The sequence below is a fragment of the Podarcis melisellensis genome, assembly GCF_964234715.1.
Source record: "Podarcis melisellensis genome assembly, chromosome: 17".
In the NCBI taxonomy this organism is placed as follows: Eukaryota; Metazoa; Chordata; class Lepidosauria; order Squamata; family Lacertidae; genus Podarcis; species Podarcis melisellensis.
In genome coordinates, this window is record NC_138534.1 from 16,081,906 (window position 1) to 16,107,473 (window position 25,568).

Consider the following 25,568-nt stretch of genomic DNA (forward strand, 5'->3'; position numbering starts at 1 on the left):
ACCATGGGATCTCACCCAGTAAGCAGTTCCTTAGTTTTTTTTTGAAATCAGTCCTCTTAAAGTCCAGAGTGCATGTTCAACTATAGTCAACTTTCTCTTGCCTGTGTATAGTGAAACCCGAGAAGACATGATCGCTTCTTCTCAAGCTTCCCAGGACTTTGTCAATCAGTTCCTCCACTATCCCTTTATACGCCTTGGTATTGTTAAGAACATCATGAGCTAGTTTGATGGTATATTTTAGTGTTTGAACAAAGGCTATGAGTGGTTCATGACATCTGAGATCTATGGGTATAGGGTGGTATACAGATTTAATAAAAATAAATAAATTGAGTATTCTTTTTAGCTTTTGAGTAGAATAGTATTTGAATAATTAAATTAAAGGATGATTTTGGTATATCTGATACCTTTTAGCTTATCCTTCATTCTCTGTGTGTGTTTGTATGTATATATGGATGTATATATATGTATGATCCAGTGAAATAGGTTTTTAATCTAGATAGGCTTCCTCTTCAGGAACACCCACAGACATTTTTGTATTCTTGTATATGTTTAGATGTTTTATTATGCTTTTATATTTGTTGGAAGCCACCCAAAGTAGCTGGGGCAAGTAGCTGCTCAGTCAGATGGGCAGGGTTCAAGTAATAAAGTTGTTGTTGTTGTTGTTGTTGTTGTTGTTGTTGTTGTTGTTGTTGTTGTTGTAGTAAATCCAAAAAAGAATGGATTCCCTTTTGAGGCACTCATGCCACTTTCAGAACTTAAAAAAACAAGGGGCCTTTTTGATATCATCATCATCATTTTGAAGGTGTGTGTTTGTTCAGTCCACCATATTTGACTATACACTATACAAATTGATTCTATTGCTTGTTTTGCAAACAAAGTTTTAGGACACCCCCCCCTTTTCCAGTTCTCATGTTTTCCACTACCAATTAAAAAAAGAAATAAAGGTGGGGGAGGAACTATGAAAGATAACACCTGTTTAGCTTGGAGGAATTGGCAAAGGAAGCTGTTTTCCCGACAGGCCAAAAGCGACCATCACAAGGCCCCTTAAAAGGGGTGGGGGAGAGAGAAATCAGGGTTTCCTTTTTGGTTATTTCATGTGAGCATTGGCAGAAACTCTGACAAGCAGTTCTTCATATTTTATTATGTTCTTGTCTGGCAGAATCTCTGTCAGGCAAAAACCTTGTCAGCGGAAAACCTGTCGTAGGATCAGAGGAGACAAAAACAGGTGTCACACAGGCAGTCAAAACTGAAAAGAAAAAAAGATTAGGCTAAAGAGAAAGAGGCAGACAATTACATTAATGCCATTGCTTTTATCTTATAGATGTGTGTTATTATCTCGGGGTGCTGAGTGCGCAATTGCCTCAAAGAAAAGTAGACAGGAGACAAGGGGAAACTTGATAGTTATTAACTGAAGAGGCAGTGTGTCAAAGCTGGATGAGGTTCAAAGTTTTGCAGAGGGATAAAAAAAAATGCAGACAGCAAGGATCATATGTGAACAAACTGTGGTTCTGCTTTCGGCTACATAAACCCAGTAGCCATCTAAATTTTTAATCTTGGAATCAGATCATAGAAATAGAAATTAATGAACATTTCGTTGACTGTTTTTAAAATAATCTTTTTTTATTCTATGTAAATTCAGCTGATTTATGAGCGGGGCTCTTTTTTAGCATGATTAAAACAAATGGCTGGAGCGTGACAGACAGCCACTTGTCAGTTTTGCTGCGTTCGCAACTGCCTGGTTTGCACGTAGTACTAAATTGCGACGAGGCCGAGCCACAGCAATCTTCAGACTACCACCCCCAACTGCAAGGATAAGAGTGGCAGTTTCCACTTCCATTTTAGTTTAACCACAGTTTAGCATGTTGTTCAAACTCCTAAATGGTGATTAATTTTAACTACGATTAGTGAAACCAAGTCAGGTTCATAAATGGTGGCTGCTACTAACCTTGGTTAAGCTTAATCACAGTTTGTCAGGTTCCGACAACATGACCATCTGTGATTATCTAAAACCTGAGATGGAAGTTTCTGAACTCGTTGTGGCCGTGCTGGAGGCAAATTGCACAAACCCAACCAAGGCTTGCCCAAGCTCATTATAGTGTTAAACTGAACAATGGTTTAACTTATTAACTGAGCCAACCTATTGTTGATTTAATTTTTAAAATGTATTTAAATGCTTTTACTAAGTACATGGAAGTTGCAAATTAGAAGATTGCATGTCTCCCTGTTTTAGAACCCAAATGAATCTGGAAAGGTTAATCTGGACTTACTACTACCACTAATTATTATTATTATTATTATTATTATTATTATTATTATTATTATTTTATTTATTTATACCCTGCCTATCTGGATGGATTTCCCCAGCCACTCTGGGCAGCTTCCAACAAAAAGATTAAAAATACATCAAAACATCAGTCATTAAAAACTTCCCTAAACAGAGTCAAGACAAAAATGATTTGTTGTCTTGTGCTAATTCTTCGATTCTGTACATTTTTAGTGACTTTTCTCTATCTTGCAGAAATTTTAAATTGGTGGAGAGAAAAGAAGATAAATGGAAATACTCAAAGGTTGCAGTTTCGTATTTGCTGTTCCAACTCTTGCAGGATATTCATCTGAAACATTTGAACTCTAGTTCTTTACTGTTCGACCTGAAGGGCTGGTGGGGATAATTCCTTGCTTCTGAGAACTTCTATTTCCTTCTCTAGATAATAGTACATTAACCCATCAGTCCCTGCTTAAGGATGGAGGCCATTTAGAAGGGCACAATTAGCAGGTAGCTTAAGCACTTTTTCCAAGGATGGCGGTCATTGAATGTCCATCTCCTGAGTGCTAGAGCTTGCCAAGATTATAGGTTCCTACTTAAACATGACTTGTGCCACTTGAAGAGTTTTTGAAATGGAAAGAAATATAAAATGTTCCCTCTTCCATACCCCAGAGCATTAGCCAGAGACATAGCTTCACATTTCAGGAAAGGAAAGAGAATTGGGTTAGCAGAAAGATTATCAGCGAAGGTTAAATGTTTGATCTTGATTGTATTCAAGATTAAACTTGATTAAACAAGATTAAATGAACAGATAACACACCTGCTATATTCTAAAAGTAACCTTTATATAGTATAGTGGTGTTATCAATACAGGTCATTTCCCCACCCATTCATTTTGAAGCAAAGTCATTTGTATATTTCATAGCTAGTCACATTTAACTATTTTTTATAGTAACTACTCTGTGTGTAAAGTAAGTGAGCTTAGACATCAGTATACATGCTTCTTAGAAGTAATCACATTTAGTTTAAAACCAAAGCCCTCCAGGTTTTGTCAAGTATACCTCAATCACTACGTTTTCTTTTATGATACCATCCAACAGTTCTGGCGTCCAGAACCACATCTCTATTAAAGGGCAGGATAGTGCATGTGTGTAGTAATTAAACACACATTCAGCTGAGGCACCCTAGACTCCCCCAATGTGGCAGAAGTTGTGGGTCAGTAAGAGGTCTTGCATAGCTACATCTAAGCTTAACTGGCTAAGTAATAGATGAAATAAGAATCTAGCTTTGCACTTTCTGGCACTTGATGAATTGAACAAACCGCTTGCCATTATTTTAATGCACAGTGTGTATTTAATTTCCTTTGAATTGTACTGGGTCTCAAAACCCTAATAAAATATAAATCGAAAAACAGCTCCTTCCCCCTTTCAGTTGGGGAAAAAATGCAATGTAAAAAATTGGTGTGCTACGTAATAACTTAGTGGTCCAACGCTGCCAAGTTAGTTTTGGCGTTGCATATCGAATGCATGTTGTAGACTAATCTGTTAGTTTGAATTTGACTCCAAAGGTCGCCTTTATGGCATGAATCATCATATGTGCAGTTTCTTTACAATCTGTGGGAGCTTGCTCATTATCTTTATCAATATTACTTGGCAGAGGCGTGTGTAGGTTACTTTTTCAAAGGGACATTAAAACCCTGTTCCCATTTGTGTGTTCATGCTTTGTACGAAAGTACCATAAATTGTTTGACTCAATATTTTGACAGTTAATTATAAAGTTAGATTTCAAGAAGTACTGAGTACTGTCAGGGCAGCTTACTCAGACCGATGCTGATGGACTGCAACTTCCATAATTCCTGGCCATGCTGACTGGCACTTATGGGAGTCGACAACATCTAGAGGGCACTAGGTTGCAGAACGCTGCTTTAAGTCTATTTCCATTAGCCATTTCCAAAAGCAGCTTCTCACAATCACCTGTCTTGAGGCAGAAGAAAACAAATGAATCTTCTTTTGTTTTGAGACTATTTTACTACTGCACCCGTGAAAGAATTTGGGTCCAGCGTGTTCTTGGAGCACTAAGCACATAACATCATGAGCTTGACTCGAGAATTCAGACAGGGTGGCAAGAGTCAGTTTCCAATAACTAGAGCTACTTTTGCTGTTAACTCTTTAACTCTTAAAGTTTATCAGGTTTCACAAGGGTGTGAAGCTGCGCTGTAGCGCATGGACGGGCAGACTAAGGCCTGGCCCAATCACCTTCTCAATCCAGCCTGCGGACGGTCCAGGAATCAGCGTGTTTTTACATGAGCAGACCTTTCATTTAAAATGCATCTCTGGGTTATTTGTGGGACCTGCCTGTTGTTTTTTCATGAGTAGAATGTGTGCTTTTATTTAAAATGCATCTCCGGCTTATTTGTGGGGCATAGAAATTCGTTCATATTTCCACCCCCAAAAAATACAGTCCAGCCCCCCACAAGGTCTGAGGGACAGTGGACCGGCCCCCTGCTGAAAAAGTTTGCTGACCCCTGCTGTAGAGCAATAATACTGGGAAAGATTCTTAAGCTCAAATATATGCTCTCTCTTGTTATCATATACAGCTAGCCAGCTTCATCTGGGCCATAATCTTGCTAAACACCTTCATGAGTATCTAGAGATCATGACAGTGAGGCGATGCCATAGAGCCATCTGCTGAAAAAGAAGTGTTTTCCTCTCGCCTTTAATATTGTGATAGCTACTGAATCAAGTGGGGTTTGGGGTTTATCGGTGTATTTATCAGAAAAATCACAAAACCATGCATATGTGTCGATGCACACACACATTTGTAATCCTGACTTCATACCAAATTTTCTGGCAAGGAATGGAGAAGGAAGATTATGGATGATGGGAAATAGATACCTACAGTTAGCAATCCGGCAGAAGGGGAGCAGGGGTGGTGCCCCAATTGCATGGCAGTGCAAAATTCAGTTAAACAGAAAATGTGTAAGAATGCATTGTTCCATTCCAGAAAGTTCAGAGGTCAAATGAAACAAGCAGCACACCTTTTTTACTGTTGCAAACTGTGCTTTGTGGTGACTTCATGAACTGAAGACAATGCTTCCATGTCCTGTGTGAAAGATACAGATTGTCTCTTGGGTATACCAGGCTCAAGCATGAAAACTGGCTCAGAAACATTTCCAAAGAAAAATATGACACCACTTTTGGCATCTTCCCAGAAAGAAAGAAAGAAAGAAAGAAAGAAAAACCAACCTGAAATGAACTGCATTGCATGTGTCTGTCACTTACATCAACATTGTCAAACTGAAAGTTTTAGAATATTGTAAAATATATTTGTCTGGTGCTCTATATTGTGTGGTAGCTTAACCCAAACCATTCTCCGAAAACAAATAATACTTTGTAGAATATCAGGTGTAATGGATAGCTTTAGCAAGCCCTTCTGGCTTGTTATAGTCACTTGAGCATTTAAGCAGTTTGTTCCATTTATTAACACTACACGAAAAATTCATTTTTTGTATTGGCGCAAGTATTTTGACCCATTGGAAAATTTTCTGATGCCCGAGAGATTTAATTTAGCCTGTTTGTTTTGCTTGTATTTGATAAACAAAGGTACAAACTTTGAAAGTGACCCACTTGTGTAGTACTGTGTTTGCAGTTGGCATTTTACTCATAAAATGGAAAATAAATTCCTCCAGAGAACAAAGCAAAGGAACACTTTCCATTTCGGAATTTTTTGCACCTGGCATCACTGGCTATTGTAGTATGCAGGTTTTTTGTTTGTTTGTTTGTTTGTTTAGTTTTTCTTGGGTGGACATAGATATCAGGTGCCTAGAAAACTTAGATTTCTCAATCTAGATTTCTCAGTGGTGCTAAAATTATCTGACGTCCTAGAGCAGAGCTTTCCAAAATGTGTATCACAACAAACAAAATGTGTATCATGTGTCAGCTGCAGTGTGTAGGTTTGTCATGCAGACTCTCCCCACACTCATCCCGGGGCTGAAAAGGGGTTATGGTAGTTTAATCTCCAGTTTGCTACTAAAACTGAATTACTGTGTCACGAAATGATACACGTCTAAAAAGTGTGTCACCAACATGAAAAGTCGGGAAAGCTCTGTGTCAGGGAACTGACATCTAAAGCGCCGCAGGTGCAAAGGCTCCCTGAGGTTGAGAGAGCAGTAGCAGCGGAAGAGGGAACCAGTAGAGGGCGAGCAAGAACTCCAAGGGAAAGTGAGTCGGAGGGATGGCTCAGAGACGCTTCAAGCGAAACCAGTGGGGAGGTCTCAGGACCTCCTATAGGGACACCCACACCTCGACGGAAACTGTCACGCCGAGAGGCCAGACGACGTGTTTCCGTTAAGGAGCTTTTATGTTGGAAACGTTTCCGAAAGCAGCCACTTTCGGATTCTACTAGTGATTGACGCAGCCATGCTGGAGGGGCTCCGTCACAGGCAGAGGTTTGAAAACCTGATCAAACTCTGAGGGACTTGCATTTTACGCACAAGCAGCTCATCGTCCCATCACAGCAATCCGAAAGTCACCGAAAGCCAGCTTGTGCAGAGAGAAGCATCATGAGCAACCCAGCCGGAACCGGGGGTGCAGGAGCAGCTGGAGGGGGTCCAAGCCTGGAAGAAAGGTACAGAGCGTTGGAGATCCAGTTGGCGCTGCAAACGGCGAGGCTTGAGGAGAGGAGGGCTCAGGATGCAGAAAAGGGAAAGGAGAAAACCACCCCGCTCGCCAGAAAGGTACCAGGATTGGTGCAGAAATTCGGGGGGGATCCCAGGAACTATCATGCCTTTAGAACAGAGATGCAATACGCTCTAAACTTGCAGTTTGATGACTTCCCCGACGAGGAATCGCGAGTGGCGTATGTGATTGGCCATCTCGAATCCGGGGCGAAAGATTGGGTTAGACCCCTGATGGCAGCGAATAATGAGATCTTAAAGGACACGAGGAAGTTTTTTCGTGCCATGGACCTGATGTTTTCCAGCGATATTGAGCAGGGGGTGGTGCGAAGGCAGTTAATGGCTTGCCAGCAAGGAAGCAGATCTGTCCGTGAGTACTGGACTGAATTTACTATGCTGATTCATAAATTGGGGTGGGACCTATCGGCGGAGCCCATCCAAATGCTTTTCGAAGAGGGGCTTTCTTCAACCGTCAAAGATGAGCTTTCCCGGGGGCCCAGGGCGGAGTCTATGGACCAATTAACCAAATCTGCGCTGGCCATAGGAGCGCGCCAGGAGGCGAGGGCTTTGGAAAGGCGGGAAGGGAAAGGAGACCGTTGGAGGGAGTTCCGCATTCCAGACATTCCAGAGCCATCTTTCCCGCCGGCAGAGCCGATGGAAGTTGGAACAGCGCGGGCGCGCGCAGTTTCAAATCCCAGTGAAGGGCGGAAGAAGGAGGGAAAGAGCGCCAAGAGATGTTATCTCTGCCAACAGCCAGGGCACTTTGCCAGAGTCTGCCCACAAAGAAAGGAATGGCAAGGGATGGCAGGAGCTGTTGGGGGAAAGGAAGAGGAAAGCAAGGAGCAAGTAAAAGCCAACGCCTGGCTGCCACCGTCGGGGCACAGCAGCCAGGCCAAAGAGCAATGAAAGTGCCCATGCCAGAACCTCCCAGACCTGCTTTAGTGATAGAGGTGTTACTAGAACTGCCAAACGGACACCCACTAAAGGTCAAGGCGCTTTTGGATTCAGGCAGCTCCTGTAATTTCATGAGTAAGGAGTTTGCAGCTGAGCACCAGATACAGACCATCCCTTTAAGTAACCCCTTGCAGGTGACTACGATTGACGGCAGAGAGCTGTTGGGGGGAGAAGTTAGCCAACAGACTGTCCCGATGATAATGAGAGTGGCAAGGCACACCGAACAGATAGCGTTTAATGTGGCCATCCTGGGAGGAGCGCCCATCATTTTGGGGATGAGCTGGCTGGCGCTACACGATCCGCTAGTGGGCTGGCATCAGAGGGTGGTCTCCTTTGGGTCAGCGCATTGCCTAGAACACTGCAAGGAGGGGAAGGTCTCGGGAGGAGACAGAGTCACCCTAGCGGGGATGGAAGTGATGGGCAAAGGGAAGGTGCCCCCGCAATACGCAGATCTGAGCAACGTATTCAGCGAAAGGGAAGCAGACAAACTGCCACCGCATAGACCCTTTGACTGTCAAATCAACCTACTCCCAGGGGCCCAACTCCCAGTAGGCAAGCTGTACGCCATGTCAGACAGGGAGATGCAGGAGCTGAGGGAGTTCATTGACAAAAACTTGAAGCGAGGTTTCATCAGAGAGTCCCGAGCGGTGGGGGGCAGCCCAGTGTTCTTTGTGGACAAAAAGAACACAGACAAACCGAGACTGGTGTGTGATTTCAGGGCCCTCAATGCAGTGTCGGAGCCCCTGGCTTTCCCTATGCCCCGAATTGACGACATTTTGACCAGAGTAAGGAAGGGAAAGATTTTTACAAAACTGGACCTGCGGGGGGCGTACAATCTGATACGCATAAGGAAGGGAGATGAATGGAAGACCACCATGTTTACCCCTTTGGGAGCCTTTGAATACCTCGTTATGCCCTTCGGTCTACAAGGGGGCTCCGCCTGTTTTCAAGCTTTTATAAACCACGTTCTGGGACCTTTGCTCTACAAGAACTGTGTGGCCTTTTTAGACGACGTGTTGGTGTATTCGGAAGATGAGGAACAGCATGTGAGGGACGTTCGAGAAGTGTTGGGCAGGCTGCAAGCCAACCAGCTGTGGGTGAAACTGGAGAAGTGCCAGTTTCATACCAAGGAGGTGGAATTCCTGGGGTACCGCTTGTCAGACAAGGGATTGGCCATGGATCCAGGCAAGGTTCAAGCGGTACTGGAATGGAAGACACCGAAGACCAAGAAGGACGTGCAAAGATTCTTGGGGTTTGGGAACTTTTATCGGAAGTTCATCAAGAACTTTGCCCACTTGACGGCGCCCATCACCGACTGCCTCAGCAGCAAGAAGAAATTTGTTTGGACGGTGGAGGCGGATCGAGCCTTTGAAGAACTGAAAAGGGCTTTCGCCTCGGAAGAACAACTTCTGCATGTGGATTTACAAAAACCCATGAGAGTGGAAACAGATGCATCCGACCGGGCTATAGGGGCGGTCCTTCTTCAACCGGGGAGGAGTGCGTCGGAGTGGAGACCGTGTGCATTCTTCTCGCGGAAACTGAATAAGTCCGAGAGGAATTACACGGTGTATGACAGGGAACTACTTGCCATTCACGAAGCATTCCGGAGGTGGAGACATTTATTAATTGGGGCACAACACAAGGTGCAAGTGTGCACCGACCACAAAAATTTAGAGTATTGGAGAACAGCTCGAGTGCTCAACCAACGACAAGTGAGATGGGCACAGGAATTCTCCAAATTTAACTTTGAGATTTGTTATGTGCCAGGCCCAGAAAACGTCAGGGCGGATGCGCTCTCACGCAAACCAGAATATTGGGAAGGGGAGGAGGTGATCGAAGAGAGACATGTCATCCCGGAGGACCGCTGGGTGTGTGGGGCGGCGCTGGTGGGGCAACGGGAACTGGTGGAGGAAACGGAAAATGATGAATATGCCCAGGATAAGCTCAGAGGTCTCAGGGGGGAGGGCGAGAGCCCCGGAGGTTTTGAGGAAAGAAATGGGGCATTGTATTACAAAGGGGCACTGTATATACCCGAAGGTGAATTGAGGGGGAGAGTACTCAAGCAGTTGCATGATAGCCCCACGGCGGGACATTTTGGGCAACACAAAACCATGTGGTTGGTTACCAGGGAATTTTGGTGGCCTAAGGTGAGGGAAGATGTAAGGGAGTATGTAAGAGGGTGTGACCAATGTCAGCGAGCCAAAGGGGAAAGAAGGGCGCCGGCAGGGTTATTAGAACCTTTACCCACACCAGAACGGCCTTGGGAAGCGATATCAATAGATTTTATGACGGATCTGCCAAGGTCCAAGGGGAAAACAGCCATCATGGTAGTAGTAGACCTGTTAACTAAGATGTGCCATTTTGTAGCATGCTCACATGCAGTCACAGCGGAAGAAACGGCGAAGTTGTTTGTGGAACATATCTTTAGGTTGCACGGGGCTCCCTCGAGGGTGATCTCAGATCGAGGCAAACAATTTACTTCCAGGTTCTGGAGGAAGCTCATGAGCTTGCTACACGTGGAAGTTAATTTTTCAACTGCCCGGCACCCTGAAACCAACGGGCAGGCGGAAAAGGCAAATGGCATTCTTCAACAATATCTTAGGTGTTATGTCAATGACAGAGAGAACGATTGGGTCGAAAAGTTGGCGTTGGCAGAATTTGCCTACAATAATGCGGAGAATGTGTCCACAGGGATGAGTCCCTTTTTGGCTAATTACGGGTGTCACCCCAGGGCATTTCCAGGGGAAGGAGGGGAGAGATGGAGCGTTCCAGCGGCTGAACATTTTGTAGAAGAGATGGAAGCCATCCATCAGCAGCTCCAGCTCAACTTAGAAAGGGCCAAGGCACAATATAAGAAGCAGGCAGACAAGAACAGAAGGGAAGGTGAAACCATAAGGGTGGGGGATCAAGTGTGGTTGTCAACCCAAGGGTTGCCGTTCAAAGGGGGTTGTAAGAAACTGAGGCCCAGAAGATTGGGACCCTTTGAGGTGATTCAGCAGGTCAACCCGGTAGCTTTCAAACTCCGATTACCCAACCACATGAAATTGCACCCAGTGTTCCACAGGTCGTTACTGTCACCATACAGGGGGGGACGTGAAGGGGAGCACGTCAGGGGACCAGCCTTGGAAGAGAGGGAACGCCGCAACCATGTAGCGGAAATCCTCGATTCCAGGTGGAAGGGTAATCAGGTGGAGTATTTGGTGGCGTGGGAAGGGGAACCGGAGTCAGAAAACACCTGGGTAAGTGCAGAGGAAGTCAATGACGAGGTTTTAACAGAAACGTTCCACCAAAGGTTCCCGAGGAAACCTCAGCCTATAGCAAGGTTTAGGAGGGAGTATTTCGGCACCACCGATGAGGAAGAGGAAATGGAAGGGTTCGCGGAGTCGGAGTTGGAAGATGGAGTGGACTCTGATGACGAAGAGTACCTAGAGAGTAGGAACAGCAACAAGTGGAAGGAAGTGTTCGCGACGTCGGAAGATGAGGGAGGTTCTTTCAGGGGTTTTACCTCCTCACCGCCAGTAGGAGAGGAGACGGGAGGGGGTGAAGGGGGCCCTGGAGGGGAGGTGGATGTCAGGGAACTGACATCTAAAGCGCCGCAGGTGCAAAGGCTCCCTGAGGTTGAGAGAGCAGTAGCAGCGGAAGAGGGAACCAGTAGAGGGCGAGCAAGAACTCCAAGGGAAAGTGAGTCGGAGGGATGGCTCAGAGACGCTTCAAGCGAAACCAGTGGGGAGGTCTCAGGACCTCCTATAGGGACACCCACACCTCGACGGAAACTGTCACGCCGAGAGGCCAGACGACGTGTTTCCGTTAAGGAGCTTTTATGTTGGAAACGTTTCCGAAAGCAGCCACTTTCGGATTCTACTAGTGATTGACGCAGCCATGCTGGAGGGGCTCCGTCACAGGCAGAGGTTTGAAAACCTGATCAAACTCTGAGGGACTTGCATTTTACGCACAAGCAGCTCATCGTCCCATCACACTCTGGCCTAGAGCAAAGGTGGAGAATCGGATCTGAGTAACCAGCCAGATCTTTTATCTCCCCTACTCATCATGGGCCAGATTGATAGATGGGCAGAACTGCCCGTCTGTCAATCTCCCGACATCACAATGACATTTGGTGATGATCGCCAGGGACTTCAAAGCACAAAGCAGGGCTTGCACAGTGCTTTGAAGTGCTGCTTCAAATCACTGCCCTGGGGGATTTAGTCACACAGCCAATGATTTGAAGTCACTGCCAGGGTGGATTTGATTTAAATCAAATTGATTTAAATCATGATTTAAATCACAATTTAAATCACTGGTCAGTAAGGCTTGATTTAAATCATTTTTTTTAACAGAAGGACTCATTCTTGCTGGTATAAGTTTAATATTTTCAGCCAGATGAAGGTTTCATTTTTGGAATAATAAATTTTGAGGGTAGTTTTTACAGTTATCTCAAAAATTACTGATTTGGTTATGCTATTAGAAATACATAGACAGATAATTATGAAATTATTGCAAGGTTTAACAAGTTACCTGTTTATATTTGGACAACTTTTCTGCTGTACTTTATTGGAAGGAGGAAAATAATCATTTCCTTAATAACAATTTATTTAACTATAACAATAATATTATAGCATATGTACCCATGTTTGTTAACTAATGTGGTTAAATGGTTAAAAAAAAACTTAGACTGAGTTTTAGCAAGCATTAAAAACGTACAACAAATCCCTATTTCCTGATGAGTAGCCTTTGGACTATAATGTAATTTAAATAGAAAACTATCTTTAGAAAGATTTTTCCTCCAAAAGCATTTTGTTTTAAAAATCCAATTTAAATTTTTAAAAAATCTGTTAAATTTTTAATAAAAAATCCGATTTAAATAAGATTTTTTTAAAAAATTTTTAAAAAAATCATTGATTTTTATCCACCCTGGTCACTGCCCATCTCTAGGACCCAAACACTGCTGTAGTAGCATTTGAGGTACTGAGAAGGCAATGGTCTCTGTTCCTGTCATCTCAGTGGACAATGCTGAGACAAAGAGAGAGAGAGAGTCCTACACCCCCCAGCGGTGCCGCGCAACAGCCACAAAGTAAATGGATTTGGAATTTGGGGTGGCAATTGCAAGAGAATGTAGAATTATTGGGGATCTCCCTCCTGCGAGTATTCTCCACTTTTCATTTACAATGTTGGCCTCATTCCAAATCAGGCATGAATATGTTATCCCATTAGTCAGGGGACTGCCATCGGAACGCCGTTGGGATACAGGGAGGCTCTGACGCTTCTAAGGAGCAGTTCCTCTTCCAGCGAGGGGAAAAACCACACCTCCAGTGGAGAAGAGAGGGAAGGGGCGAGCCAAGCAAGGAGAGGGCTTGAAGATGCTGCTGAGAGCCCAAGCGTCTCACCTAGCACGGCTGGCCAGGAGAGACGCATGCCACTTTTGTCACCATGCTTGCACAGAGGTGTGAAACGCAAGGAGGGGAGGCGGAGATTTGGGGTGTCTTAAGTTCTTACGTTGGGGGAGAAGCCAGAAGGGGCCACTCCCGGACGCTGCAAGTGACTAAGACGGACATGAACCTTGTGTTTCTGCACTGTAAATATTTTGCACGATAAAACCTGTAAAAGACAGGTCAGAGTCCTGGCTGATTACTCACGAGCAACCACCACCCAGCATTCTGACACCATCATTAATTATACTGTATTAATGGATTTGGTGGTGAGGCTATGCCCTAATGCCACACGGCTGCCTCCTGACTGGAATGCTTTGGGGCAGATGGATAAGCCTGGGGTGGATGAGGAAGAGTCAAAAGGAACGACAAATGACCTTAGATGTCTTATAGGCCAAGGAAAAGAGGGGGCTCGCAAGCTTGTTTTGGAGTAGGGTGTGTTCCAGAAGAATGAGGAGAACAAACTGAAGAATCTGAGAAAGGAAAGAAATGCAGAGAATGAACAGAAAATAAAAAATTCACAAGACATCGCACTGAAAGGTGAGGAGTGGCGAGGTTCATAGTCTGTTTTGCTGCAGGAATCAAATATTTAGGATTTCTCTACGATCTGATACTTTATGGATAGTGGCTGCTTGCACACAACAGCCTGTTCGTGCTGCTGTAGTGCAGCTTTTATATAATTAGTTGGGAGCAGAATTAAAATTGAGATTCCACATAGCATTTGATAGGTATTAACTAACAATGCCCTTCCCTGTGGCGTAGAATTGTTCTTTACCGTTCACTCACAAGTAAGGAAAGGTCACTAGCAACATCAAATAAAAGTTTGTTGTTTGCAGGTTTATCCCATTTATTGCCTTCTATTGATCCCAGCTGGATCAATTTGTCCCTGCAATATTGGGTACTTTTGGAGGGTTACCCCCAAATATTTGATTAATCTTTGGGAGTGGGACAAAATCGAAAAATGTTTAGGTAGGATTGGACTTACCTTTTCAATACATGCCGGTTGAGGGTTTTCTTTTTCTTTTTCTTTTCTTTTCTTTTCTTTTAAAAAAAGGTTTGCTGACACTTCAGGTGGTGACCTGGCTACCTTTGAAATTTGGGACATGCCAGGCTCATGTGCTCCCAGATTGCACTTGCCCTCAAAGTGGGAAATGTGAATAGCTGCTTTGGAAAAGGCAAGCACAGATCTCTGTGATTAGACAGCAGATTCATTAATGTGGAGGACTTCATGGCTGGTGCTGCCACATTTCTGCGTTGTGGACTCTGTGGGATAGACAGGCAGCCCCCAAAGACCAGCAGCTTAGCACATCGGCTAGATAGCACATTCAGTGCCATTTCCACTTTTGAGATACCATGTGTTCACTTCTGTATGAAGAACTAAAGGAGGAACTGGCACCAAACTCTTGTGTTGGCACTGTGGGTTTAGAGCAGATCACAGAAGAATGATTTAACATTTCCCCAGCTTTTTAAGAGGAGTGGTTTTCATGCCCCCCCCATAAATTGTATATTCTTCATTTATTAGAAGATTGATATACCACTGTTCACTCTATTGGTGCCATCAAAGTGCATAATAAAACCACAACAGAATCTATTCTGTGGAGTCAACATTGTCACGGAAACAAAACACCAGGAAGTGGCGCCTCTTTAACTTACTGCATGAAAGCAAGTTCCTACATAATGTTTGAACCAGCTGTTAGCAATAGTTAGAAATTTTTCCTTAGTCTGCAATCCTAACCACACTTACCTGAGAGTGACTCCCATTGAATTCAATGGAACTTGCTTCTGAATAGACAGGAATAGGATTACTGCATTTCAAATTGATCATGTGTCCCCCTGTTCTAATCTATTTATTATATTCCTTTACCATAAGGTCCTAGGGTGGGTTTCAACAATAAAAATAAAAATTTTGAAAACAATTTTAAACACTTGCAAGCACTCTCTCTGTGTGTCTTTATGTTCCCTTATATAAAAACAGTTAAATATAGACTGCATCTCTATTGGAGCTCTCTCATAACCATAGTGGGCTTGAGGTGCCTTTGTCAGTTACCTTTGAAAAAATGCAAGCCAAGGTTAAGCTGTCAAAGTATATTTCCTAATTCTAAATAGCTCTCTCTGTGCGTAATGCCACACAACAGCAGTTATATCCCTTTTGCTACTCTGTATATTCGAATTATTGCGTACTTCATACTTTGAACAGCTCTAAAATTTCTTTTTCTGAGCGGGATCCAAGATCCTTAACAAATCTTCACCTTTCCCCAAGTCACACCTCAGGCTTGAGGTTATACAAATACAACCTCTTGACTTTAAAGAAAAATAAAATGAAAAATAAGCTCAAGCTAGCAGGATCACTGGTCAGGGATGATGGAAATTGTAGTCTCAAAACATCTGTAGGGCCGAGTTTGAGGAAGCCTGGATTAAGGCCTGGTGCATATGTAATGCTTTGGGACAAGCAATTGGGCACATGGTAGACAGCTCAGTTTATCTCCGCCCTCCTACATGAATCCATTCTCCCTTCTGTGGAGTGCCTTCATCTCTCTGTCTTCGCCAGTGCCAACTGTGGTTAATCCTATGTGAACCATCTCCCATGGTCCTTGACAATTAGCCAGGCTGGCCCTGGGACTGATGGAAAGTTGTAGTCTGTAGTATCTGGAGGGCGCACAGCATTAGCTAGCAAATTGTGATGAAAGAGAATGGAAATTTGGCTGGGGTGGGAGTGCAAGAACCCACAGCAAACACACACACACACCTCACCATACTTGGAAGGCTGGGAATGTTATATCTGAAAGGCTTTTTTTCATCCAATAGTGAAGTTTACAAATGTGTGCTGTTATTGCATTGAAATACATCTATATATTGCAGCAATGCCACCATTAGTGATTATATAGAAAATATGTCGCTCTCTCTGGCTGGCTTGTAAATTTGAATTCAAAAAGTAATATTTTTGAGTGTATTTGGCAGAACGCCGCCCTTCATACTTCTGCAGTGCGAATGCTTTGCGGAGAGACAGAGGACTTCAATCCCCGAGCTTAACAATCCCTTATCTTTTGCGAACTTTAAATTAATTTTTAAAAACCTATTTATTCAAGGTTGACTAAACTGCTAGAATAGGAAAGATCAGACAAATCAGCAGCAAGAAATGAAGTACGAGGAAACCAGAACTCTTTGACAAAGTGTCCCTCAGGGCAGATGTGCTGAATGAAGCCAGCAGGGAAATGATAAGGGCATTTACGCTGTGGATGGAAGAAAGCAATTTATCAAGAGTACATGAACTCTCCAGTGACCACAAGCAAAGAAGATACCAAACTGCAGGAGGAGGTAGAGGACCCCCTACAACATTATTTTAAAGGCTGACAAAATTCCATTCTCTCTCCCTCTCTCTGTGTGTATAGTACCATAGAGCAAGTTCACTGCATTTTACATAATGAAGCATTAATGAGTCCTCTTTCTTATTAAATGAGCTTCAACGTTGTGAGGGAACACTAGTTGTAATGGGGGCCATATGTGCTCTGAAATGAGAAGTGGACACGGAGCAATGGATCCAAACTACAAGAAAGAAGATTCCACCTAAACATTAGGAAGAACTTCCTGGCAGTAAGAGCTGTTCGACAGTGGAATTTGCTGCCAAGGAGTGTGGTGGAGTCTCCTTCTTTGGAGGTCTTTAAGCAGAGGCTTGACAACCATATGTCAGGAGTGCTCTGATGGTGTTTCCTGCTTGGCAGGGGGTTGGACTCGATGGCCCTTGTGGTCTCTTCCAACTCTATGATTCTATGATTTGCCATGGTCCCCTCCCCTGTCTACTCCAGCAATATTTCCTGTAGAGCTAGATTGTGGCAGGTGGTCGTGAAGCAGGATATCAAAGTTTATGCATGGTAGTCATTCAGTATAGCAAAGAGCAAGGATGCCACAAGTATTTTGTTTGTGTGAAGAGTTCAGCCCTATCGATTTTGCTGCGTTAACTGCATGGTAAAATGCCTTGAGTGCTGGTGGATTCCTGCCTTAGGTAAAGAAGAAGGGATGGAGGAGAATTGCACCTTTACAGTATTTATAGCAAAGTGATCCAGTTCACAGTACCATCCTTCAGATTTTGCTTCCAAAAGAGGTATATGTTTTCTAACAAAACGTCCAATTGCATGCATCAAAATTTTGTACAAATATATCAGATTAATGCAGAAACAGTACAGAATGGACCTGCCACCCTGGGATCCTTTTGGAGGAAGGGCAAGACATAAATTTAACTAATAAGTAAATAATGAATTAGCACATTGAAAAATCGATACAGACCAGGAATGGGTCGATCCCCTCCATTTTTAGTATAGAGATGCTGATATATATTAAAATCCACTGTACTCTATTTAATACAACAAATACTACTAAGGATAAAATAAAGGAAAAGGAAAAACAAAAATTGAAGACTTAGTAATTTAAAAGTGAGATAAATGGTCTACGCTGACCCAGGAGGTAAGAACAACGGACGTATTTTCTAAGCTGTTGTGCAAACTTTTGCGACTAATGCTGTAATCTCTGGTTTTCTGTCTTCTAGAAGTAAACTGAACAATTCAAAACTAGAACTTCTGGGCATTTTTCTAACCCATAGGTTACATAGGTTACCACATTTAGGAAGTTGTGTTAAGTCTGGTTATTTAGTCCTTATGCTTATATGACAAAAAGTGGGTCTTTCAGAAGGCTGCTTTTGGAGTTTATGGAGAAAAGGGGGGAAGGAAGCAAGAGGGCATGATTCTAGGAAAGTGTTGTTGCATAGGTGTGCAATTGAATTTGCACCTATGCATGACAAAATTGTCTTCCAGGCAACATGGTAAGCTAAATTTTTTTAAGCGATTAAAAGTTCATCCATATTATTAAATTCTATTGCTTGTGACAGTTTCTTAGTGAATGCCACTGTTATACTTCAACAACAGTGGCATTCACTAAGAAACTGTCACAAGCAATAGAATTTAATAATATGGATGAACTTTTAATCGCTTAAAAAAATTTAGCTTACCATGTTGCCTGGAAGACAATTTTGTCATGCATAGGTGCAAATTCAATTGCACACCTATGCAACAACACTGTTTCATCTGTTCTTCCTCTTTTAATAATTAAGGTATTGAGCCATAAAAGTGTTTTTAAAGGAGGTCACAAGAAATTCAGTTTAAAATATACAGTGGACCCTCGGGTTATGTTACCTCTGGGTAACGTAACTTTCGGGTTGCGAACGCAGCAAACCCAGAAGTGTATACTTCCAGGTTGCTGTGCACACATTCGCAGAAGTGCTCTATCATGCCATGTGCATGCACAGAATCAGCACCTCATGTTGTGGACTTTTCGGGGTACATAAGGACCCCCGAACAAATTAAGTTCATATCCGGAGGATCCACTGTATATGTTGTATATGTTGCATACCAGTGTCTAGCAGGGATTTGAAATCCATGATGGTACCACATCCAAATAATATGTGTTTTATCCACCTTGCCTTCAGGTTCTCTCCCCACTCCTTTTTTTGTTTAGCAATAACTCCCACTGAGGCCTCTGTGTAGAAATTCACACTGTGCTTGTGTGCTAGATTCTCCTCAACCCTCTGTCTTCTTCCCTCCTAGCTTTGGACAAGCTTAGCACGCAGCATCTGTACCACCCAACTCAAGTGGAGATTGTACAATCCAATGTAGTGTTTGACATCAGCAGCCTAATGCTCTACGGGACTCAGGCCGTTCCGGTGAGACTGAAGATATTGCTGGACCGACTCTTCAGCGTCTTGAAACAGGAAGAAGTGTTGCACATCCTGCATGGTTTGGGCTGGACACTTCGGGACTACGTTCGGGGTTACATCCTTCAGGTAGGAACCAACCTAGTGCATGGGCGAATGAACTAAAAATCGGACCTCTTAGCGTCATCACTTATTTGCAGTGTAGGATGAATTCTATGGGAGGGAAGGGGAAGTGTTGCTAATGAAAGTTTTGACCAATCTTACTGCTATGGAGAAGTACCCAATAACATTCATATTGTATATCTTTACAGCATAGCAGGAATGCTATGGTGGGGAAGAGCACACAGTTACTTCCAGATTACCTGTTTATCCATCCCTGTTTGTACAAAGTTTATACAATATCCACAGCTTATTGAGCATTGATTCTGATTTGGTTTTTGGTGAGGTCATGCAATGTCGAGACAAACAAACGCCACCCCACTCTTTTTCAGTGCATTTTCTCACCACTTTCCTTAGTACAGAAATTCTCTTTCCTTACTCACAGACTTGTTGTGCAAGTGTGCCAAATCCACTTTAACTGTGTAAACCTGAGTTTGGTGTGTGACTGAATCCCACCCGTATAACAGCAACGGTCCTGAAGCAGCCGATGACTCGCGAATGTTTTATAGACCCTCAAAGATCTCTGTATTCCTATAATAATCAAGGAAGACATGTAGCTCTCATAGACTGAGCTTGAAATAAAAATTATTAAAGAATGAGAAAAATGAGAGTTCAAATTAAATTATCTTTAGCTCACATGAATTAGCCCCCTTGACTGTACACACATACCATGTTCATCAGCTATGGTTTAGGGTCTGAAAGATTAATACAAATGAATGGCCAAAGTGTATTAATTGCATTCCATTAGAATACATAGGTTTCATGTAAAATTTCAGTGTGGTTAGTGGTGCTGAAAAGGTATTCCTAGTAGTTTGTTCCTAGTAGTATTTGTTCATATGATGGTATGGAAAGCCCTTCTACAGGAATCCAGCCAAGGTTTAAAGTCCCACCATTGTTCTCTACGGCCTAAATTGAAAACCACAAGATTTCCACCCCGCAAGTTGTTAACTAGGCCTGTCATACATCCAGATTTTCCTGGGATTTTCACAGGGATTTCAAAGGTGGAATTGACATCCGGGGGAAATTTATGAACTTTGTCCTGGATCTTAGATGACTCAATCGATAAATCACTCAACAACTTTCAGGGTGTCCTGGTTTTTACTTTTTGAAATATGGCAACCCTGTGTTAACCTTTTTTACAATTAACACATATCAGTATCATTATGCCGTGGATTCCTTAAAATGTCTGTACAGAAATAAGCCCATTGAGTTCAGTGGGGCTTACTTCCAGGTAAGTGTGTATTGATAGCAGCCTAAAGCAAGTAGTGAAGAGAGAATAATCTCCAGCAAGCCTTCTGTGATTGGGAAAAAGAAAGAAAGAAAGCCTCCTGTGTTTAAACAATCACGTGGAGCTGTCTTAGGTGCATTAAGCTGCTGGTTGTCCTTTTAAAGGCGGCGGGGGGGGGGGGATGAGACAACTCCAATTGTTTCAAGGACTGTTGCCAGCTGAACACAGAAGCAACAGCATTCAGCTGGCAGTGTGCACCTTCAGTCACTCTTGCAATGCCATCCAGTGCCTTTTTACTCAGAGGTAAGTCCACATAGTGTGGCTTACTCACTGGTAAAAATGCTTAGCGCTGCAGCCTTGAATACCTTAATGCAAACTTCATTATGACCGGGGTTGATGGAGGTTTCTGATCTGAGCACGTTTCACATTACGCAGACTCTTGGGTATTTGTAATACTCATGTTCTGCCCTCCATTGCTACCTGAAGCATACCTGCCTCCACATCATACATTGACGAAGTCTTTTCTCCTTGCTGTGTGTGCCTACTTCTACTCGTTGGTAAATGTTGCAGGATGTGTCTAGGTTGCAACCAGATCAGTTGTGAGATTTAACATGCTGCTAAGCATTAGGAAGTTTTGTAAAAAGAAAGCGGCCACAATCAAGTTTGTATTCAGCTAGACCACTCAGGGTGGATGGAAAACAGAGACCAGCTGGCATTTTGTGTTCATGTGTCGGCATTTATATGCTTGTATGCTAGAGTCAAGATGCATCGGCTCTCTGGAGACCCAGAGGAAGACCAACAACTTCAGTGCATGTACATAGTAACATGCTTGAAATGCATCTCTCCAAAAGGCAAAATAAGGACATTTCCCCTTTGGAACAGGCAGGAGTGCTAACTTGAATAAAACTTTGTGGGGGTGCAGGTAAGCCCCACCCGCACAATCGATCTCATGACACAGTGCGCGCACACCATTTGAATGGGAATACCCATCAACTTTGGGGGGCCTGGCCCCCTCAAATATTTTATTGTGGGGGCCAAAGCCCCCATGGCCCCTAGGAGTTGTCTCCTATGGGAACAGGTGAAAAGGGACTTCCTACCCCATACTACATCCTTTTGATCAGTGGAAGCAGCACATTCATTTGCTGTGTACAAACAATCTTCAATATTTCATGTGGGATTTATACCATAGTAGTTATGACTTGTTTTGAACTCTGGAACAGTTCCATCTTTCACGTTCCAAGGCAGCATAAGTTATCATTTCCATTGAAATCAGTAGAATATAATCTTATACATCACGGTGCCAGCTTCGATTGGGAAATGGAGGACAGTCCAACTCTCCTATGAACTACAATCCCCAAATCCCCAGATTGTCATTTGTATGTTTTTTTAAAGAAAGGGTAGGTTTCTATAATTTCTAGAACCTGAAATATGAGGCACAATATACAGGTATTATACAACTTGTGAGAAACGAGCCTGTTCCCTATTTCAGTGTTCTGCTTTGCTTACCTACTCTGGATGAAATTTATGTGGATGCCAACTAGAGTGAAGACTAAATGTTAGATAGATTCTAATAATCTTTTCCTTTCCTGTTTTCACTCTATCCTCAAGAGCTTTGGACAAACTGAGACTACCATATAAAGCATCGCAAATATATTAGAATAAGTTGTTAAAATGTTATAAACTTGCTTTTAAGGGTTAAATGATTACGGGTGCTTTAAAATGTAATTTTTAAAAATCCTATGTAAAGATTATCGCTGATTTTCCCCTCTTCTCTGAAAATGTGGATATGTGCCTTCACGTACATATGCTTTAGATTGAGGCCTATGCCTTGTGAACACAGATGTACATTTCTCACTTAAACGATGCCATGTGTGCTTATGCACTTAAGTGTAAATTCCTGGGGTCTGAATAATAAAAGGTGAGTAAAAAGGCTAGTATCCTAAGCAGACTAGTTTTCTATGTGGAGCTTAAAATGCATTTTTTTTTCAAGAGGGAAAATCACTTAAAAAAACCCCCACAATTTTCAAAGACTAGATTCTGTAACTTCTTCATGATAAATGGGAGGGGGGGTCGTCACATTGTAGTGAGTAGGTGTTGCAGAAGGAGGCCAATGCCTGCTTTTTAATAACCTGTTGGAATGACTGTATATCTGCAGCACTGATCTGCAGCCTAACATGTTGCAGACTGTTGGTTCTGTTGCATCATAAACAGCAAAGACACTTCTCCAGCACTAAAACTTTTTAAGAACGGGTACCATGCTTTCTCACCAACACCACCCAGGATCCTTGCTACTGCTCTTTCTCCCATGTTTGGGATCCTTCTTCCCCTGCCCTCCAGCAAGGGGATGGAAGTATTTGGTTTTTGAGATATTTCTGTATTAAATTGCACTATATTGTTTAAGTTGTGCCCAAAAGTTGGCACAGAAACAAACTATAATACAGTGGTACCTCAGGTTAAGTACTTAATTCGTTCCGGAGGTCCGTTCTTAACCTGAAACTGTTCTTAACCTGAAGCACCACTTTAGCTAATGGGGCCTCCTGCTGCTGCCGCACTGCCAGAGCCCGATTTCTGTTCTCATCCTGAAGCAAAGTTCTTAACCTGAAGCACTATTTCTGGGTTAGCGGAGTCTGTAACCTGAAGCCTATGTAACCTGAGGTACCACTGTATAACATGACATATGGATGTGGTTGTCACCTATAGGTCTTTGATAACTAACTATGATCAGGATTGACAATCAGGTGGTCAGAACCCTGACAATTTACTTTAGGAACATAGGAAGCTTGCTTAAAGCAAGTTAGGCCTTTCCTTTCCTTTCCATTCCATTCCACTCCACTATTAATGTGCAGTCCGCCTTTCTGTATTACTATACACAAGGCAGTTTGCAGCAACAAAATATACAACAAAGAACACACACCTTATGATAATCTGATCCAATGCAGAAAGCCGTAAGAAGACATAACTTTAAAATGGAATGACCTACAGTGGACCCTCAGGTTACGTACCTCTCTGGATACGTAATCTTTGGGATGCGAAAGTGGCAAACCTGGAAGTATTTTTCCAAGTTTTGCCGCTTGCGCATGCGCAGAAGTGCTCTGCACATTGCACACATGTGCAGAAGTGCTCTATCACGCTGTGGCATGCGCAGAAGTGGCGCCTCTAGTTATGGATTTTTCAAGGTGCGCACTAACCCCAGGAACGAATTAAAACCGTATGCAGAGGGTCCACTGTATATCAAATAAAGTAATATTCAACAATCTATTAGAATATAATAGTGCACTATAGAATTAACTCAAAATGTCAGCAAATAATAATTAAACAGAAATTCGTTCTTAACAATTACAATAAATAATTATTAAACTATTATCAATTAAAAAAATAACTGCAGGTCACAATGCATAAACTACCACAATACATACAAAAACTGTTTAAAAGGATCAGATTGAGAAACAAAGACACACGACTTATAAAATTATTTTTTTAAAACAACAACAACAACAACAATAATAATAATAATAATTTATTTATATCCCGCCCTCCCAAGCCGAAGCCGGGCTCAGGGCGGCTAACAACAATAAAATAGTACAAGATTCTAAAAACATTTCATTATAAAAATTAATTAAAATCAAATTGTTGGCAACCATTAAGCTAAAATTCTGTGGAGATTGCCAAAGGAGGGAGTCAGGCTGCGCCTGAACTCCTCTTCTGCCTTCCCAGCTTCTTCTGCTGTTCTTAAAGTCAAGGCCTGGGAGGGGCTAATTGCTCAAGCTGGACTTAGAATCATAGAATTGTAGAATTGGAAGGGACCCTGAGACTGGATTGAGGGTGGGATGTGTGAGGCACTTTCTGTCCTCTTTGCACTTCCTCACTGAGGAGGCTGTCTTCTGCTGAATTATATTGGTCTAGCTAGCTCAGTATTATTTACATTGAGCCTCAGCGGCTCTCCAAGGTTTCAGGTGGGAATCTTTCTTAGATCTACCTGGAGGAATTCCAGGGATTGAATGTCCTCCACCACCAACCTGGGGCCCTACCCATGTTTTGATGAGTTTTTCAAAGTTACAGCTGCACTGTGGGATATTTGCACAGCTAAGCTCTCACATCTTTACTGTGGAATCCGAAACACCTACAACCCAACTATAGGTGATACTAAAGGGACGCGGATGGCGCTGTGGGTTAAACCACAGAGCCTAGGACTTGCCGATCGGAAGGTTGGCGGTTCGAATCCCCGCGAAGGGGTGAGCTCCCGTTGCTCGGTCCCTGCTCCTGCCAACCTAGTGGTTCGAAAGCACGTCAAAGTGCAAGTAGATAAATAGGTACCACTCCGGCGGGAAGGTAAACAGCGTTTCCGTGCGCTGCTCTGGTTTGCCAGAAGCGGCTTAGTCATGCTGGCCACATGACCCGGAAGCTGTAAGCCGGCTCCCTCGGCCAATAAAGCGAGATGAGCGCCGCAACCCCAGAGTCAGTCATGACTGGACCTAATGGTCCCTTTACCTTTACCTTCAAATGCATTTCCAAGCAATTGCATTGGTGGCTTTTGTTTAGTTTACATGTACCCAATTTTCTATAGGGACCTCACTGCACGGGGCGGGGAGGTTTAACCCTTCCTTTCCCAGCCATGATTTTCGGGGAAATTACTCCCTCCCTCTGCTTCAATGAGCAACAGAAGAAAACTTCCCATTGGCTCCAGTCGGAACCCTTTTCTCCCTTCTCTAAGTGCTGTATGGGGGTGATTCTCCTGTATTGCAGCTGTGGAAGGTAGGCTTAAACTTCCCCTTCCTGCACACTGTGATCTCTGGAAAATCCCCCTCCTGCCCTCACTATATTAAATAAACAAACCACAGGTATGATTGCCAATGACACATTTAGCATCATGTGTAGTTAGGCCCTTATATATATACAGGATTGTTAACAGCTACACTGCGAGCCACATAGTTGAATGCTGTAAAGCCCTATAACACGCCATTAGGTTAAAGGTCACTTTATCTGGCTAAAGTTCAATCATACCATAGCCTTCAAGGCTTCGGTGTGATTATTATGCTTGACAACAGTGTACTGAATATTTGCTGGGTTATAGGAGAATAATTATCTAGGCAAGTTAGAACAGCTGTTACGAGTCTTACCAAACATATTGACTTGGTTAGCAGTTGGCTGTAGATTGTGTTGCTGGG

The 25,568-nt window shown here is 43.0% G+C and overlaps 1 protein-coding gene across 12 annotated transcripts in view; it reads left to right on the plus strand.

Annotated features, from left to right (window-relative positions):
* Positions 1-25,568, plus strand: part of BNC2 (basonuclin zinc finger protein 2) — a 411,384-nt gene that overhangs the window by 280,231 nt on the left and 105,585 nt on the right. For all 12 annotated transcript variants that reach the window (XR_014163924.1, XM_081893849.1, XM_081893854.1 and 9 more), the window contains one exon: positions 18,910-19,145. Coding sequence is in view for 11 of the 12 variants with exons in the window: in XM_081893849.1 (XP_081749975.1) it covers positions 18,910-19,145 (236 nt within the window). In the remaining variant the exon portion in view is untranslated. The remainder of the gene's footprint in view (positions 1-18,909; positions 19,146-25,568) is intronic.